Raw genomic sequence first — 13,250 nt, 5'->3', positions numbered from 1 at the left:
TGTGTCACCAAGCACAAAGCAATTAAATCAAACAAGACTAAAGTAAAAGTAAAAATAGAGAACAATTTGTAGACATAGTTTTTAGAGGAAGAAAAGACTGAGGTTTAAACTGCACTCCCATCATGTGAGTATTTTAGCAAGTAGCGTTATTACAAAATGTAAAGCAAGTACTGTACACATCTTCAAGTGTACAGTACCTCTCTTACCTGTGGAGAGTAAATGCTGAGATTCTGGAAAGGGTTTAAGGCTATCAAAATATCTCCAACATATGTATAAATTTGTAAGTCAGCATAACGTTTCTGCAGCTGATGGATAATTGTATCCTGAGATTACAAAAAATTTGATTGTTAAGCACTATTTTCCCAGTCAGTGAGATTTTTGTAAATATACTGAGAACATCAATTAAGAGGTTTGTACAATAAGTATTACTAATTTCTCAAATGTTTCTCAAAAACCAATATCACAAAAAAAAAAAAAAAAAAATTCAAACTTTGCACTAAAGCCATAAAACTAAGTTAAATGTCACATCCTACTACCAGATTAACTTGTACTTTATTTCATCAGTTCAAGTAAACTTTGTGAAGATAAAATGGCCAAACAGATTGCTTCTGCACTTCACAGTACGTTTCTATTTATTTTTTATTTGACCATGAAACAAGGATAGTAATTTTTTAATGATTCATTTTTTATTAGTAGTAAGAGACTGTTTTAAACAGGATGCTAAAATAATTTGCTATTATGTATTTTTCTTACTGGCATGCAAGTTAAGGATTCTCAGAAAAGAAATTTACAGATACTCTGCACATAGGTGATATAATGAAATACGCAGCTGATGTTGTTTTACCATGTTTTACTCAGAAGCTGTAGATACTCTGTACATTCATCAGTTTTAGAAAAGTCACTTCAATCTACATCTTCATTACTAAACTTTCCATTTTAGGAAACTCAGAAAATATTTTAAACCAGTATCACTCATATTTAACTACTTCCACAGAATAGGATTCACTTCTATTGTGAATCTTCACAATTCTATTGTGAATATACTATTTACCTTATTAAATAGACTATTACTAAAGAAATGGTGATAGCAGATAGATTATGAGACAACTCCTTTTCCATGCTGAACAAAAGCTTCCAAGAAGAAACACTTACCATTATGCTAAAAGAAGCTTAAAGAGCAGAAACAGGGAAAATGTAAGGCAGAGAGATTGGAAACTGAAGCTCGGAAAATACAGTACCTCATCAAGAACTTCTAGATTTACCAGATCATCATCTTGAGAGTACTTGTCAGCTCCATCCACATGGTAGGGTCTTCTGGTATGTATTCGTTCATGCCTGGAAGTTTAACAGAGCACCAGTGTTATAAAACTTTATTGAATACAGCTAACACTACGAGGCAACAGAAAGTTATGGGTGAGTTTTTGTGACGCAGAAAACTTAGGTATGCTCTCTGAAATTACTACTGTTTATTTGAAATATTCTTTCATAAATGCAATATATCAGCTTGCTGTGCAATGTAATATCCCTCTTTTTTCACTCAGTATATACAACCCTGATCTATTTATCAATGCTCATAGATGGAGATCTATATGTAGACTTATTACTTCACATTCATGCAGAAAAGTATTTTAAAAATGTCATTTTCCTTCTTGCTTTAAGTTAATAAATCACCACTCTGTTTAATTAAATCTTTATCCTATGTAGCCAGCCTGTAGTTTTACTATCTAATGAAGTTATAAGAAGTAATAAGTAGAATAAAATCCTCCCATACCTTGGTGTACAACAAGGTGCTTCCCCAGAAGACCTTAGAACTGTTCCAGAACAGTTTTGAACCACAGCTGCCATCACATTCTAAATTGCGTGGATGTGCAGTCAGCTTGTCCTCAGAGATTTAAGCCGCACAATAAGTAGCAGAGACAAACTGTCACATAACCCCTTTATAATCAGATTATACTGAAGGAATCTTCGAAAATGCTGCGTATAAGTTTCTAAAGTGTCTGTATTGTTGAAACATGTACAAATCAAGAGGTTGTAATATGTTTTCCATGGAGGAGGTGAAATATGAGTGCTGTAAGTGCAAGTAGGCTTTTCTTTACAACAAACATAATCAAAGCATAGTAGGAGGACACCCACCGAGATACAGTCTGCATCCTGCTGAGTAACATTTAGCATTGATCCTCAATGACAGTCCTGACAGATTGTTTCTACATTAGTTGCCACGTAGAAAGTAGGAATCACATGATCATACATCCAGAAACAATGTTAAATATTAGATCAAAGAATAACAGAATGATACTGTGATGTGGCAGAAAATACTCTTTATCTGTAATGTTGAAAGTTAAGATGAAGATGCAGCAAGTTTTTTTTCTTTAATCTTATCTTCGTGGAATTGTTTAAAAAATGAGCATTTTTCCTTTTATGTGCATTTCTACATTTGAACTTAGATTTCATTCAGTAAATAGACTGTTTTCATAGCCGAGAGCTATTATAGCATCATGTACAGAGAAATTATTGCTTGAAAAGTATCTAAGAAATAGGAATGTGAAAAGGGTAATGTATTTACTAATAATTGTGAACTATACTTAAGGATCCTCATTATTTATGCCAATTTTTATTCATGTTTTTTTATTTTCTTTCAGTTACTCCATGAGTTCTGGATAAGTATTCTATAATAGTTTACTTGAATTTCAATTAAATAAAACAATGCATGCTGTTTTGTCAGCTAAAAAATAAAATAGAAGCGTTGTTAACAGCCCCACTTATATTTTACACCCTGCATTTCCAAATAGAAATGGTTGTCTCCTTGATGTACATATGAAGAAATGAAGGAAGAACACCACAAAGGATCTATTAAAAAAAATAATAAAATACAGTGGTTATTATTTCCAGTGGGCAGTGAAGGTAGTGTGAATTTGTTCAAGGTTCCATTCAGTTAATTCTTCCATCTTCAGATTGCTGTTAGTTGCTTACTTACATTCAAAAACATTACACTTTGCTGACAAGCTAGAACCTCAAGCAAATAGGACTATATACAAGTGGCCTAACATACTACTGCTTTTCTAATTGTTGTTTCAATTTTAAAAAAGAATTCAGCCTCTTATTATGCAACTCAGAAAAATTCTGTTGTTAGTAATGCAAACTATTCAGAGATGGGAGTGTCAGTCCAAGAATGAAGGAAATATTTTAACAGTTGCTTGTGTTCGTAATCACAATATTAAATTGCAACAAGTTGCAAGTATGGATTTCTCTAACAGAGGTGTAGAGATGTAGGGAGGAGGGATGCATTTAAACCTAAGCATCTCCAATTGCACAGTGGCTTTGCAAACTAATCTGTTATCTGATTGTGTATTACACTACTGCTGTTTGTTCTTCTTAAGTGATAAACAAATCAATTCTCCTATTGGAAAGGTGTTGTTTTTGTTTTTGTTGTTTGTTTTTTTTGTTGTTTTTTTTTGTTGTTGTTATTGTTTTATTCTATGTAAATAAATAATTAAGGAAACAAGCCTAGTCAAATATGTAAAACAGATACACTTGTGCACACACTTCATGCTTAACTCATTTTCCTAAGAACATGATTAGGAAGAGGATTTTAGGAATATAGTATCACATTAGCTTCAAACCTCCTGCTGGCCTCATCAGTTTTCTACTGACCCTAAAACCCAGTGATACATTGACAGAGTGAAAAGGAGGAATACAGACAGTAAACTTTTATTCTTTTCACAATTGTACATCAGAGGCTGTTAAAGTATTTTGAAACAATTATTTCTTAGAAAGCAGAAAGAAACACTTTAAAGTGGGGAAATGATTGTAGCTTTGGGGTATTTTTTTCTTCAATAATACAAAAGATCAGCCTTTTTTCAATTACTCTTAGAATCATAGAATGGCTTAGGTCAGAAGGGACCTTAAAATCATCTAGTTCCAATCCCTCTGCCATGGGCAAATTTTAAGTAAAAAGAGAACTGAAGGTGTTACGTTCCAGGAATGTTCCGAGTCATATCTTGTAGGATATATTCTCTTCATTGCAAAAGTGACAAAAAGGGCTATTGTAAAGTATAGGAATTTATTCCAGAATTCTAGTGATGAGCACTTGAAAAAGTTTCCATCCTAAGCATTTTCCCTTTGCCTTCTTATCAGGAAAGAAGAGCTAGAAAGGAGAGAGTTTTCTCAGCATTTGGAGGAGGAGCAAGCAGGAAGTAGTGCTACTCCTACTAGATGTCAGTTGTAATAACAGAAGAATAACAGAAGCGCACTGTACGTAACTGTATGCTAATACCCTGCAATCAAGCTGACGGTGGGGAAGAAAAAACAAGATGGACTACAGATGCTTCTAAATTGAAAAATCACTTCACTGGCGGGTCCAGCCTGGGAAAGAAATTAGACTAGATCATGAATGTTTGTTTCTTGGCAAATTTCGCAGTTCCAAGCTCTTCCCTCTCTATCCCTAACGTTCTTTTCTAGCAATGCTTTTATTTTGCATCTTTTTGCTGTTGAACATTTGTTTACTGTTTTCCTAGGATTTATCTTTAAAAACTGTTTCTATACTAGCTCTTCTTTACATTATTGCTGATTTAAAACGAGTCACACCCAAACTGAGATGTAAAAAAAACAAAACCCTCAATACAATGAGTACCAAAACACAGTGGTGAATGTGCTGTTGTCACATAGAGAAACACAGCCTATTCCTTGTGCATTGCAAAGAATAAATCTTGCTCCTGTACAATAAGTTTCAGCCTGGAGTAAGTTGCCAAACTCAGGTCAGAATAGAAAGACTGACATAGCCTTAGTTACTCAGTATAAATGCTGTAGCTATAACAAACATCCAGTGTAAACTCCAGAAAAAAAGTTGTATTGTGTAGACAGATCAAGGACTGCTTTTGAGGACCATGACTGCTTTGACTTTTTTTTTTCCCAAAGTTTTCAACTCAGTCATTTGATATTCATACAGATGAAGGCTTGAAGTATTGCATTTGCCACATTAAATCCTGTGTGTACAGCATTTTACAATCAGAGGACTATTTCTGGTCCTGTTTCTCTTGTTTTTTCCAAGTCCAAAAGAAATGACTGACTGAATGCAATTGAGTCCCTTGCAATTAATTGCTTGCAAGCCTAAATGTGAACTGGCAGAGAAGCTAAATAACTATTTTTACTTCCTTGGATGGACTGCTGCTGCAAGCCAGCTGGTGAAGCTGCTAAACCACCAGTCACATCCTCTAATATGTAACAAAGTATCCTGAAACCTACCTGCCTTTCCCAGACAACTATACCTTTAGCTTTCTTACGTGAGGTCCTTCCGGCCCCAACTTCCCCCTCATTTTTTTCCATTTCACTTCCTTTTTTTCAGGCCTTTCTTTAAGTTTGATCCTTCCTGATGTACATATTTTTGCATCTCCTTTAAAAGGCAAGGATCTGTGGCTGTCTGTTCCATATAACAGTGACCCACTGACCCAACATGACCCAGGATAGTGAACTCTTTATTGTCTACAGTATACTTGTTAAAAAAGACTTTATCTACCTCAACAGTGAAATTCTTTCATTATTTAAAAAATTGAAACAAGAGATTAGTAGAAGACCTCTTCTTGCTTGCTTCTATAAAGAGCTTATTTATAGAGGAACATAAGCTACCCACACTGAAGAAAAACATCTGAAAGAAGAGAAAGCCATGTCTGGAGCCGGCCTCTTCAAAGCTGCTGATAATTGGAAAGTGGCCATATTAAACCATATTACCAAAACCATTTGATACTTCATCAGCATTAAATTTCAAACACAAAATCACTTATAGGAATTTCAGGCCAGGAGTTATTAATCACTTGTGGAAATACAAAAGACTACAGCTTTGCTCAGCTTCAGCTCCATGGCATTTGGTAAAGAGGGATAACAAAATGAAGGTAATAATTAGGTATATTTCTTAACTTAAAATTATTATAAATTTATCTGCTATTTTGTATAGCTGTTCCATATTAACTGTCCCTAAAGAACAAAAGAGAGAATTTGCACCTATTCTAAAAATATTATCAATCATAATATAATATTCATAGTCTACGATGAAAAATCCTACAATCAATCCTCCAAAGATCTGTTACCTCATTTTAAGGCCTCCATGTTTTCAATAATAACAGTTGCTAACATTTTGAAAGATGGCTTGTAAGAACAGGAAAACTTTTAGAATGTATTCTAAATATGTATGTAAATATCCTTCCTCTCTGCTTGTAATTCTAAGCTTCTAATCATGTGTTTTCCTTCCTGATGTTCTCTTTCTCTACCAAAGTCAAAAGGCATTTAAGACAGCTATGGTTACATTTGAATTCTTCCATCTCACAAACTGTTGGTATTTTGCTTTTTTAGATTTTCATGTGATTGCTGCACTGCATGGAGCTGTGAGCTTTAAGATTGTTTGTAAATCAGTAACTTCTTAATGGTTGTAAATGCAAAGAAAAAATACAGACCATTTCCATTCATCTCATCTCCTTTTGCTGACGGTCAGTATTTTTCAAACATTCAGTTAAATGTTAAAAATTCTCCAGTTTTCCACTACTTCTACTCATGAGTCACTAAAATATTTAAAATTTAAAATTTGAATTTATATTTCATTTGGAATTTATATTTACAATGGAATGAAATGGAATGTTTACATGTACTTTTTTAGAAAGGTCTTTCTACAGGATTCAAGATTTTATCATCTTAATATGTATTAAGTTTCCCTTTTAGACGCTTCCATTGCAACTTCTATGATATTTTAAAATACTACTTATGGAATGTTTTACACTCCCTTACTTAAAAGGCCTCTGAAATGCTAAAATTTATTCTTCCACATTTTTAAACACTGAACCAGCTGCCAGCTTTACTAGGTTTGGATTAAATCCTGAGAAGCACAAAAAGATAAAGGATAATATTTTACTGTGTTTAGAAATAAACTCCAGAAAACAAGTTCATTTTTTGCAGTGCATTTTCCAAAAGGAATGTCAGGACAAAACAATTAGAGCTTCAAGTGTTACGCAGGTTTCTCTTTGTTAATAGGTTTACAGTGACCAAAGCTATGGTAGTGCTTCATATAACAAGTCAAAGATAAAGCTCTTGTCTCAGATAAACTATTATTTATTTTTATAGGAATAACACGTGAAGTAAAGTTATCTACTGCCATTTCATAAACGGAAAAGCAGGGATATATGGAAAGAAAATGACAGAACAGACATTACCCAGTAACTTAGAGAGAGAATGAGGAATAAAAGAATTATTTCAATCCTATAGCATGATAATAATTCAGTGAGTGCCTAAACATTCTTGATATTTTTCTAATACGCAGTTACATGACCTCTGTCTTGAAGAGCCTATCCTTAGAACACAACAAGATACGCATGCACTTGTGTACGCTTCTCTACTTTGATAGAACAGAATTAATCACAAAGACTTTATTAATCCTTATTTATTGTTACCGTATCTCAAACTTTTTTTTATAACTCTGCTTATGACTCTTGACCAAGGTTTGCAAATTCTGTTATGCACACCTTACTGTAACTCAATTTACTGCTATATGAGGTACAAGACTTCGGGAACCAATCATATCTCTTGCGCTTGCAGTGTTATTATGCACATGAGGACAGTGAAAGCATTTCACAGTATTCATGTAAGTTCAGGACAAGAAAAACAAACAAACAAACAAACAAACAGGCAAAAATCTGACATCACCTCCTGTGATTTTAAGAAATGCTTCCTTCCAAAATACAACTATATATTGATGGCATTAAGAATGCTCTGGCTCCCAAAATGTGCAGGAAATCAAAATCCATGCATTAAAAAGCAATCGCATTTCATGTCAGAACAAAACAGGAAAGAAAATTTCCACCTTGCTGGAGGAAATTATATATGAAGCAATGTTCTGATATACTAACCTCTTCACTTTTTAGTAATTGAGAAACTCATAAAATAGAATTGACTGTGTAACACTGGATATACTTCTAAAAATAAAATTTAATGTATCTGCTTCTATGGCATTTCTATATAATGAAAAGAGTATTACATTTCATTACTATATTAATTAACAATATAACATATAATTGCTAGATCATTTTCATACTATTAGCTTTGATAATCAAATATTGTTAGAAAGTGGTCAAAACAAACACACTGACTTCATTTATAAAAGGGTTATGAAGATGTGACACAGGACCATCACAACTTTCCCTCCTGAGAGTATTAGAAAGACGCATTGCAAATTGGAGCACTTCTACTGAAATTTCAGCTTGGCCAAAGATGATGGCAAAACTAAATGTTTTCAGCCTAAAAGATGTTAACCATAAAAAAAAAAAGCCTCATTATGTGAGTGGAAGAAGCCTATCCTTACTTTTCTGAAATACAGTGCCTGCTTTCACAGAAACAGGACATATCTGCATCTTACCAATAAGAATAGTTCTGGGGAAAATATAGGTGGTGGAAATGTTTCAAAAAATCTTTTTCATTAACAGCAGGAGCAAATGTCAGTGCTCTTTTTTATTTTAAAAAGATATACCTTACACTAACATAATTTCTTTTAATTATTAACTTCCCACCTAAACAAAATAGAGTGTGAAACTCTCTAGAAAGTTACCTAATGGCAAAGAGATGGCAAAACATTTTATCAGAAAAAAAAATCTGACGATGGCAACAAAAGCATACATTTAGCAGGCTATTCTGTGCTCAGCAGAGAGACCCTCAAGTTCTAATGTATGAAGACCTGTGCCAAATTTAAGATTAACTATTCTGTGCTCAATGAAGTTATAAATTAAGTATGAAAGAAACTGAATTGAGAAGTTTCAGTCTGTGACTCCAGAAGTCATGCCAGACAATTCTGCTGAATGGTGACAGCTTCTTTCTACCTCTCTTATCCCTTATTTCTGGTCACCTGAGATAATCCCTTTTTTACTTCAACTAAATTAGCTGAGGAACCCCTCTCTGCAGTCACTAACAGAGTAGAAAATCATCTGTGTGTTTCTGCTGGCTTAATTTTTCGTTCTACTTTAGAAGCTCTGATCCAGGAGGTTTTGACAACCTTTGGAGCTGAAATGAAAAGAGCATCAGGAGGTTGTTCCTGAAGCTGCAGTAAAATGGAAGAAGTCAGTCAGTTCTTCTCTTTTTAGTAGCAGTGAACTGCTAGAACAGCTCCTCACATTTCTCCATCAAATCTTTAGAACACTTGAGAAATGTGAGCTACGATCTAAAACTCTTTGCCAAAGAATTTTTGCCAACTCCCCTTTCTGAGTGCTGTAGTTTTCCTTGCTCTCTTGCTCCAGCTTCATCACTTCTACAAACCCTCAGTGAGCCAAACAGGCTCAGCAGAACAGAAGAAAAGCAGTCCTGATTTTCTTTGCTTTTGCCAGGTTAGCTTTCTCTGATCATTTTGTGAACTCAGTCAACTCCCTAAGACATCAGACAAGCCCAACGGCTACTGGAAAGTAGGACTTGACAATGACCTGAGCCCTAACGCATTTCAGAATAGATCTTTGGGGACAGTGTCATTATAGCAATGGGAAGTAAATTCACAGTGCTGATAAAGGTTTCCTTAGAGCAGACGGAATTGCCTCTTTAACATAAACTACTACCCTTAGAGGATGTTCCAGGCCAAAATGAGCAAGTCTATGAGAGGAGAGATTCAAATGAGATTAACACAGATCTATGATGCACTCAACACATCCTAAAGCTTCCTTGTAAGTATAATCACTCAGAGCTCAGACTAAAACATCATACCAGCACTCTGATGCCAGTGTACTGTGGATTGGGAAATAAACCTGTCCAGACTTGTCTGGGAGCTGGAAAGTGGATTAGAAATGCCTTTGTACCTCCTTTCACTGCATTAACTAGATCTTGTGTTTAGGTGCCAACTTAGACCCTTACGCAAATATTGTTTCAAATAGTTAATAATAAAATACTTGAAAGTGCTTTTAGGGGCTATTTGTCTCTAGAAGTGTGTTGTGACAAAATTCAAATGAATTATTATACTTCTATTAATATAATTAAGAATAAATGTGTCAAAGCTAGTAAGCCAACTGGATGCCCAGATTAGACCCAGTTGCACGCTTACTGCAACCGCACCTTTGCATACAGTGTGGCAACACCACAAAAGTAACTGCCACTTAAACAGCCTGAACATGAATATCACTTGGCAAGGGAAAAGTGATTATATTCCCTATCCGCTCAAACCTTCTCCTCACAGATAATGGTGTGGTTGGAAAAGGTGGATTGCACCAATTTAACTGAAAGATTTGGTCCCTTTTGTACCTGCCATGAGCCACCTCCCCTTCCCAAGCTTAACCAGCTCCATATACTAGCAGATCAATAATGCAAGTGACATTTTCTGCATGTTTATTACTCCAAACCAGAGAGACTCACCAAAGAATTATGTGAATACCAGAGCCCAGATTAGGCAAGGAGTGGTACTGCCCAGCAGAAAGTGAACCACTCCTGTCAGTGGTAAGGAGCTGTTAAATCAGCTCGGCACATCTGGTCTAACCACATCATAAGCTTCATTTTCATTCTCCTGATTTCATCTAGTACTCACTGGTATTTTTTCCCTCAATATCACTGCCCCCATCTCCTTCACAGATTGTGGAAAAATAACACGAATTATAGTCAAGCATAGTCCTTCATTATCTCTATATCAGTAATACTAAATTTCTAACCTTCAGTCTTGCTCTCCACACAATGATCTTAAGTGATGTCCCAAAATAGACATAACTGGGATGGTTCAGCTGGAAAGAGAATCCTATAAATAAATTTTTAAAAGCACCACAACTGCTGAGTCAGTAAAGCATCAAAAGATATAGAGTGCTCTGATGTTGGAAGACTTTCATGTGAGACGAAACCCAGGCACCTCCTGATCAGTTGTCATCACTGCTGACCCCCTGACTTCCCTCACAGTAGAAGTGCTGTTAACATCAGCATCCTGATGATTTTCTAGTTTCTGGAAATTTTCAGCATGCACTCTGTGAGATCTATGGCTGTATAAATGAAAGAAAATATTCTTTAACTCATCTTTTAAGTAACTGATCTATAGTGTTGCTGTGTATCTAAAAAAGGCATTTACTTTTCTTTATCTCTCAGCACCAGGGAATTAATACACATTTTACTCAACCTGTCACGTGTACACCAATAAACAGAAAAAGAGCATGCACATATATCCAGTGGTATAATAGAAAGATTTTACTCAGCCTGGGTTTTAAATGGCCTTTTTATTTTGAAGTGGTGATTATACACTCAGATCACTTCTAGAGATCACCAGAAATGATTGCCAGTAAACTTTTTTAAAGCACCACCTGGTCATGTGTTCTTCTCCATGTCAGATTCTGCATTGAAAATTATTTTATAAAGGCATTACAGAATTTTTAAGGCTTTTCACTGCTACTATTTTTCCTAGAGGATAAATCTTTCTATTACAGAGATTATGAGATGACTGTGCATATGCCTCTGGGGAATATTATAATTAGATGGTGATTGATTCTCTTGTAATAATCTTTTGTTTATAGTCCAGCATTAACTGGCTGGTAGCAAGTACCCACTTAAAATTTAGAACTTTCCTACTTTGGGAGTATAAAACAGCTATTTTTGGACCTGCAGTTGTGTGTAGGGATTTACAACAGGAACATTCAGCAGCAAGGCAGGTAGCATTACAGAAGTCCAACACTTGTTAACAGAAGAAAAAGATTTCAGATGCTTCTACTATTCAAAATCCTAATTATTTAAAATTTATTCTGTATTTACTAAATTGCTCCTTAGAATACAGAAAAAAAGATAGATTTTTACCATTGGAAATGCTATAAGATTCTGCAAAACAGAACACAGGCTTGGTCTTTTACATGGATATGCATTCCAGTCTTACTAAATTTTGCCCCAGTTTGATCAAGTCACAAATAGTGTGAAATCAGTTCTTTATCATTCAGAACAATATGTCGTATATTTCAATGCTGGAGCATACTAAATTTTTGTCCTCGCTCTCTGTCTTGATCAAAGTGGGCCAGTGCTTAAGAAAAAAACTAAGGAGCTAGCAATGGAGCTGTAGTATAAAGTTACAGTGATCCAAAAAAATCAGAAAGACATTCTATTTTCTACTATTAAGGAAGACTAAGAGAGCTGGGACTTTTCAGCCAAAGGAAGGCTAAGTTGAATACTGTGATTCTTTAATTATAGATCTACAATATATTGGCTTCAAAGTAAAGGTAAAAGATTTCTCTAGCAACCTGATCTTGCATCTGCCTCTTAGTACTCAAAGCAATTCAGAGGCACAGTGAAAAGCAAAACAAAAGACCAGGAAAGAACATGGTGGGGACAAAGTATGCTGAGAGTAGTGTTTAAGAGTAGAGGAGACACTATAACAGAGCTCATAAAGGTGAAATTCTCACTTAGTGATGAGAAATAAGTTGTCTGTGAGCTACATGACTAGTTTATGGACAGACTTGAGGAAATAAATGCTGGCTTGATCTTGACTCTGTCTCATCCTACATTGTGCAGCCAGATACCAGAGTAATTTGTTGAAATAAAAATTATAGTATTATATTATAGTACAAGGATCATTTACATACTGTATCTTTTATTCGGTTAGCAGCTGGGAAATCTCCAAAACCTTCTGTGCCATCCAAGTCACAGCTTGGAGTAAGCAATCTGATCTGTAAGGTGCTACATGAGGAAGGCCTACTCGAGGGGAAGGACATGGCAGGAACATACAATGGATGCTGGCGTAGCACCCTTACATAATCTCTGATACGCTTTTTTGAGGGAGAGGAGGAATGAAAGTCAGCTTCACCTTGAAACTGTACTTCAGCTACTCTATTATTTTAACTTGCACATTTTTGTTTGTGCTTTTAGCATTTAAGCTACAAAGTCTAATCACATATAAGTATATACATGTTTATGACTTGTGAGTCATGACATTTAATATTCTCTATCAACATTAATACATGTTTGTTTATAATAATAGGCTAGAGCTTATCTCATGGTAGACAAATTTCATATTACAGAATGATTGCTGAGCTTGGGAAGGTGTGCTCATTTGCATTTAATTCTTTTTTTAAGACAGTGAAATCCTGCCACCATCTGGACAACAACTAAACTAAGACATACATTATCAGCCACAAAAGTAAAAACAAACAAAGTCATATTCATTGCTTTTTAACATAGTTAAATTAATTGCTAGACTGAATAAAAAATAGCAGTTATTATGAAACTACAAACAAAACAATATTTTAAGTACTGAATAACCTACTTAGCATTAGTTTCTAATCAAAAGG

The 13,250-nt window shown here is 34.9% G+C and overlaps 1 protein-coding gene across 2 annotated transcripts in view; it reads right to left on the bottom strand.

Moving 5' to 3' along the window:
* The window catches only part of MYO3B (myosin IIIB), a gene marked incomplete at both ends in the record, with an annotated part of 164,107 nt that overhangs the window by 97,238 nt on the left and 53,619 nt on the right, over positions 1-13,250 (bottom strand). For both annotated transcript variants that reach the window (XM_079539261.1, XM_079539262.1), the window contains 2 exons: positions 207-323; positions 1,239-1,335. In XM_079539261.1, coding sequence (XP_079395387.1) covers positions 207-323; positions 1,239-1,335 — 214 coding nt within the window. The remainder of the gene's footprint in view (positions 1-206; positions 324-1,238; positions 1,336-13,250) is intronic.

Source organism: Tetrao urogallus (assembly GCF_951394365.1).
Source record: "Tetrao urogallus genome assembly, chromosome: 8".
NCBI lineage: Eukaryota > Metazoa > Chordata > Aves > Galliformes > Phasianidae > Tetrao > Tetrao urogallus.
Note: the sequence above shows the minus strand (reverse complement) of the source record. Positions and strands in the feature narration are given on the sequence as shown.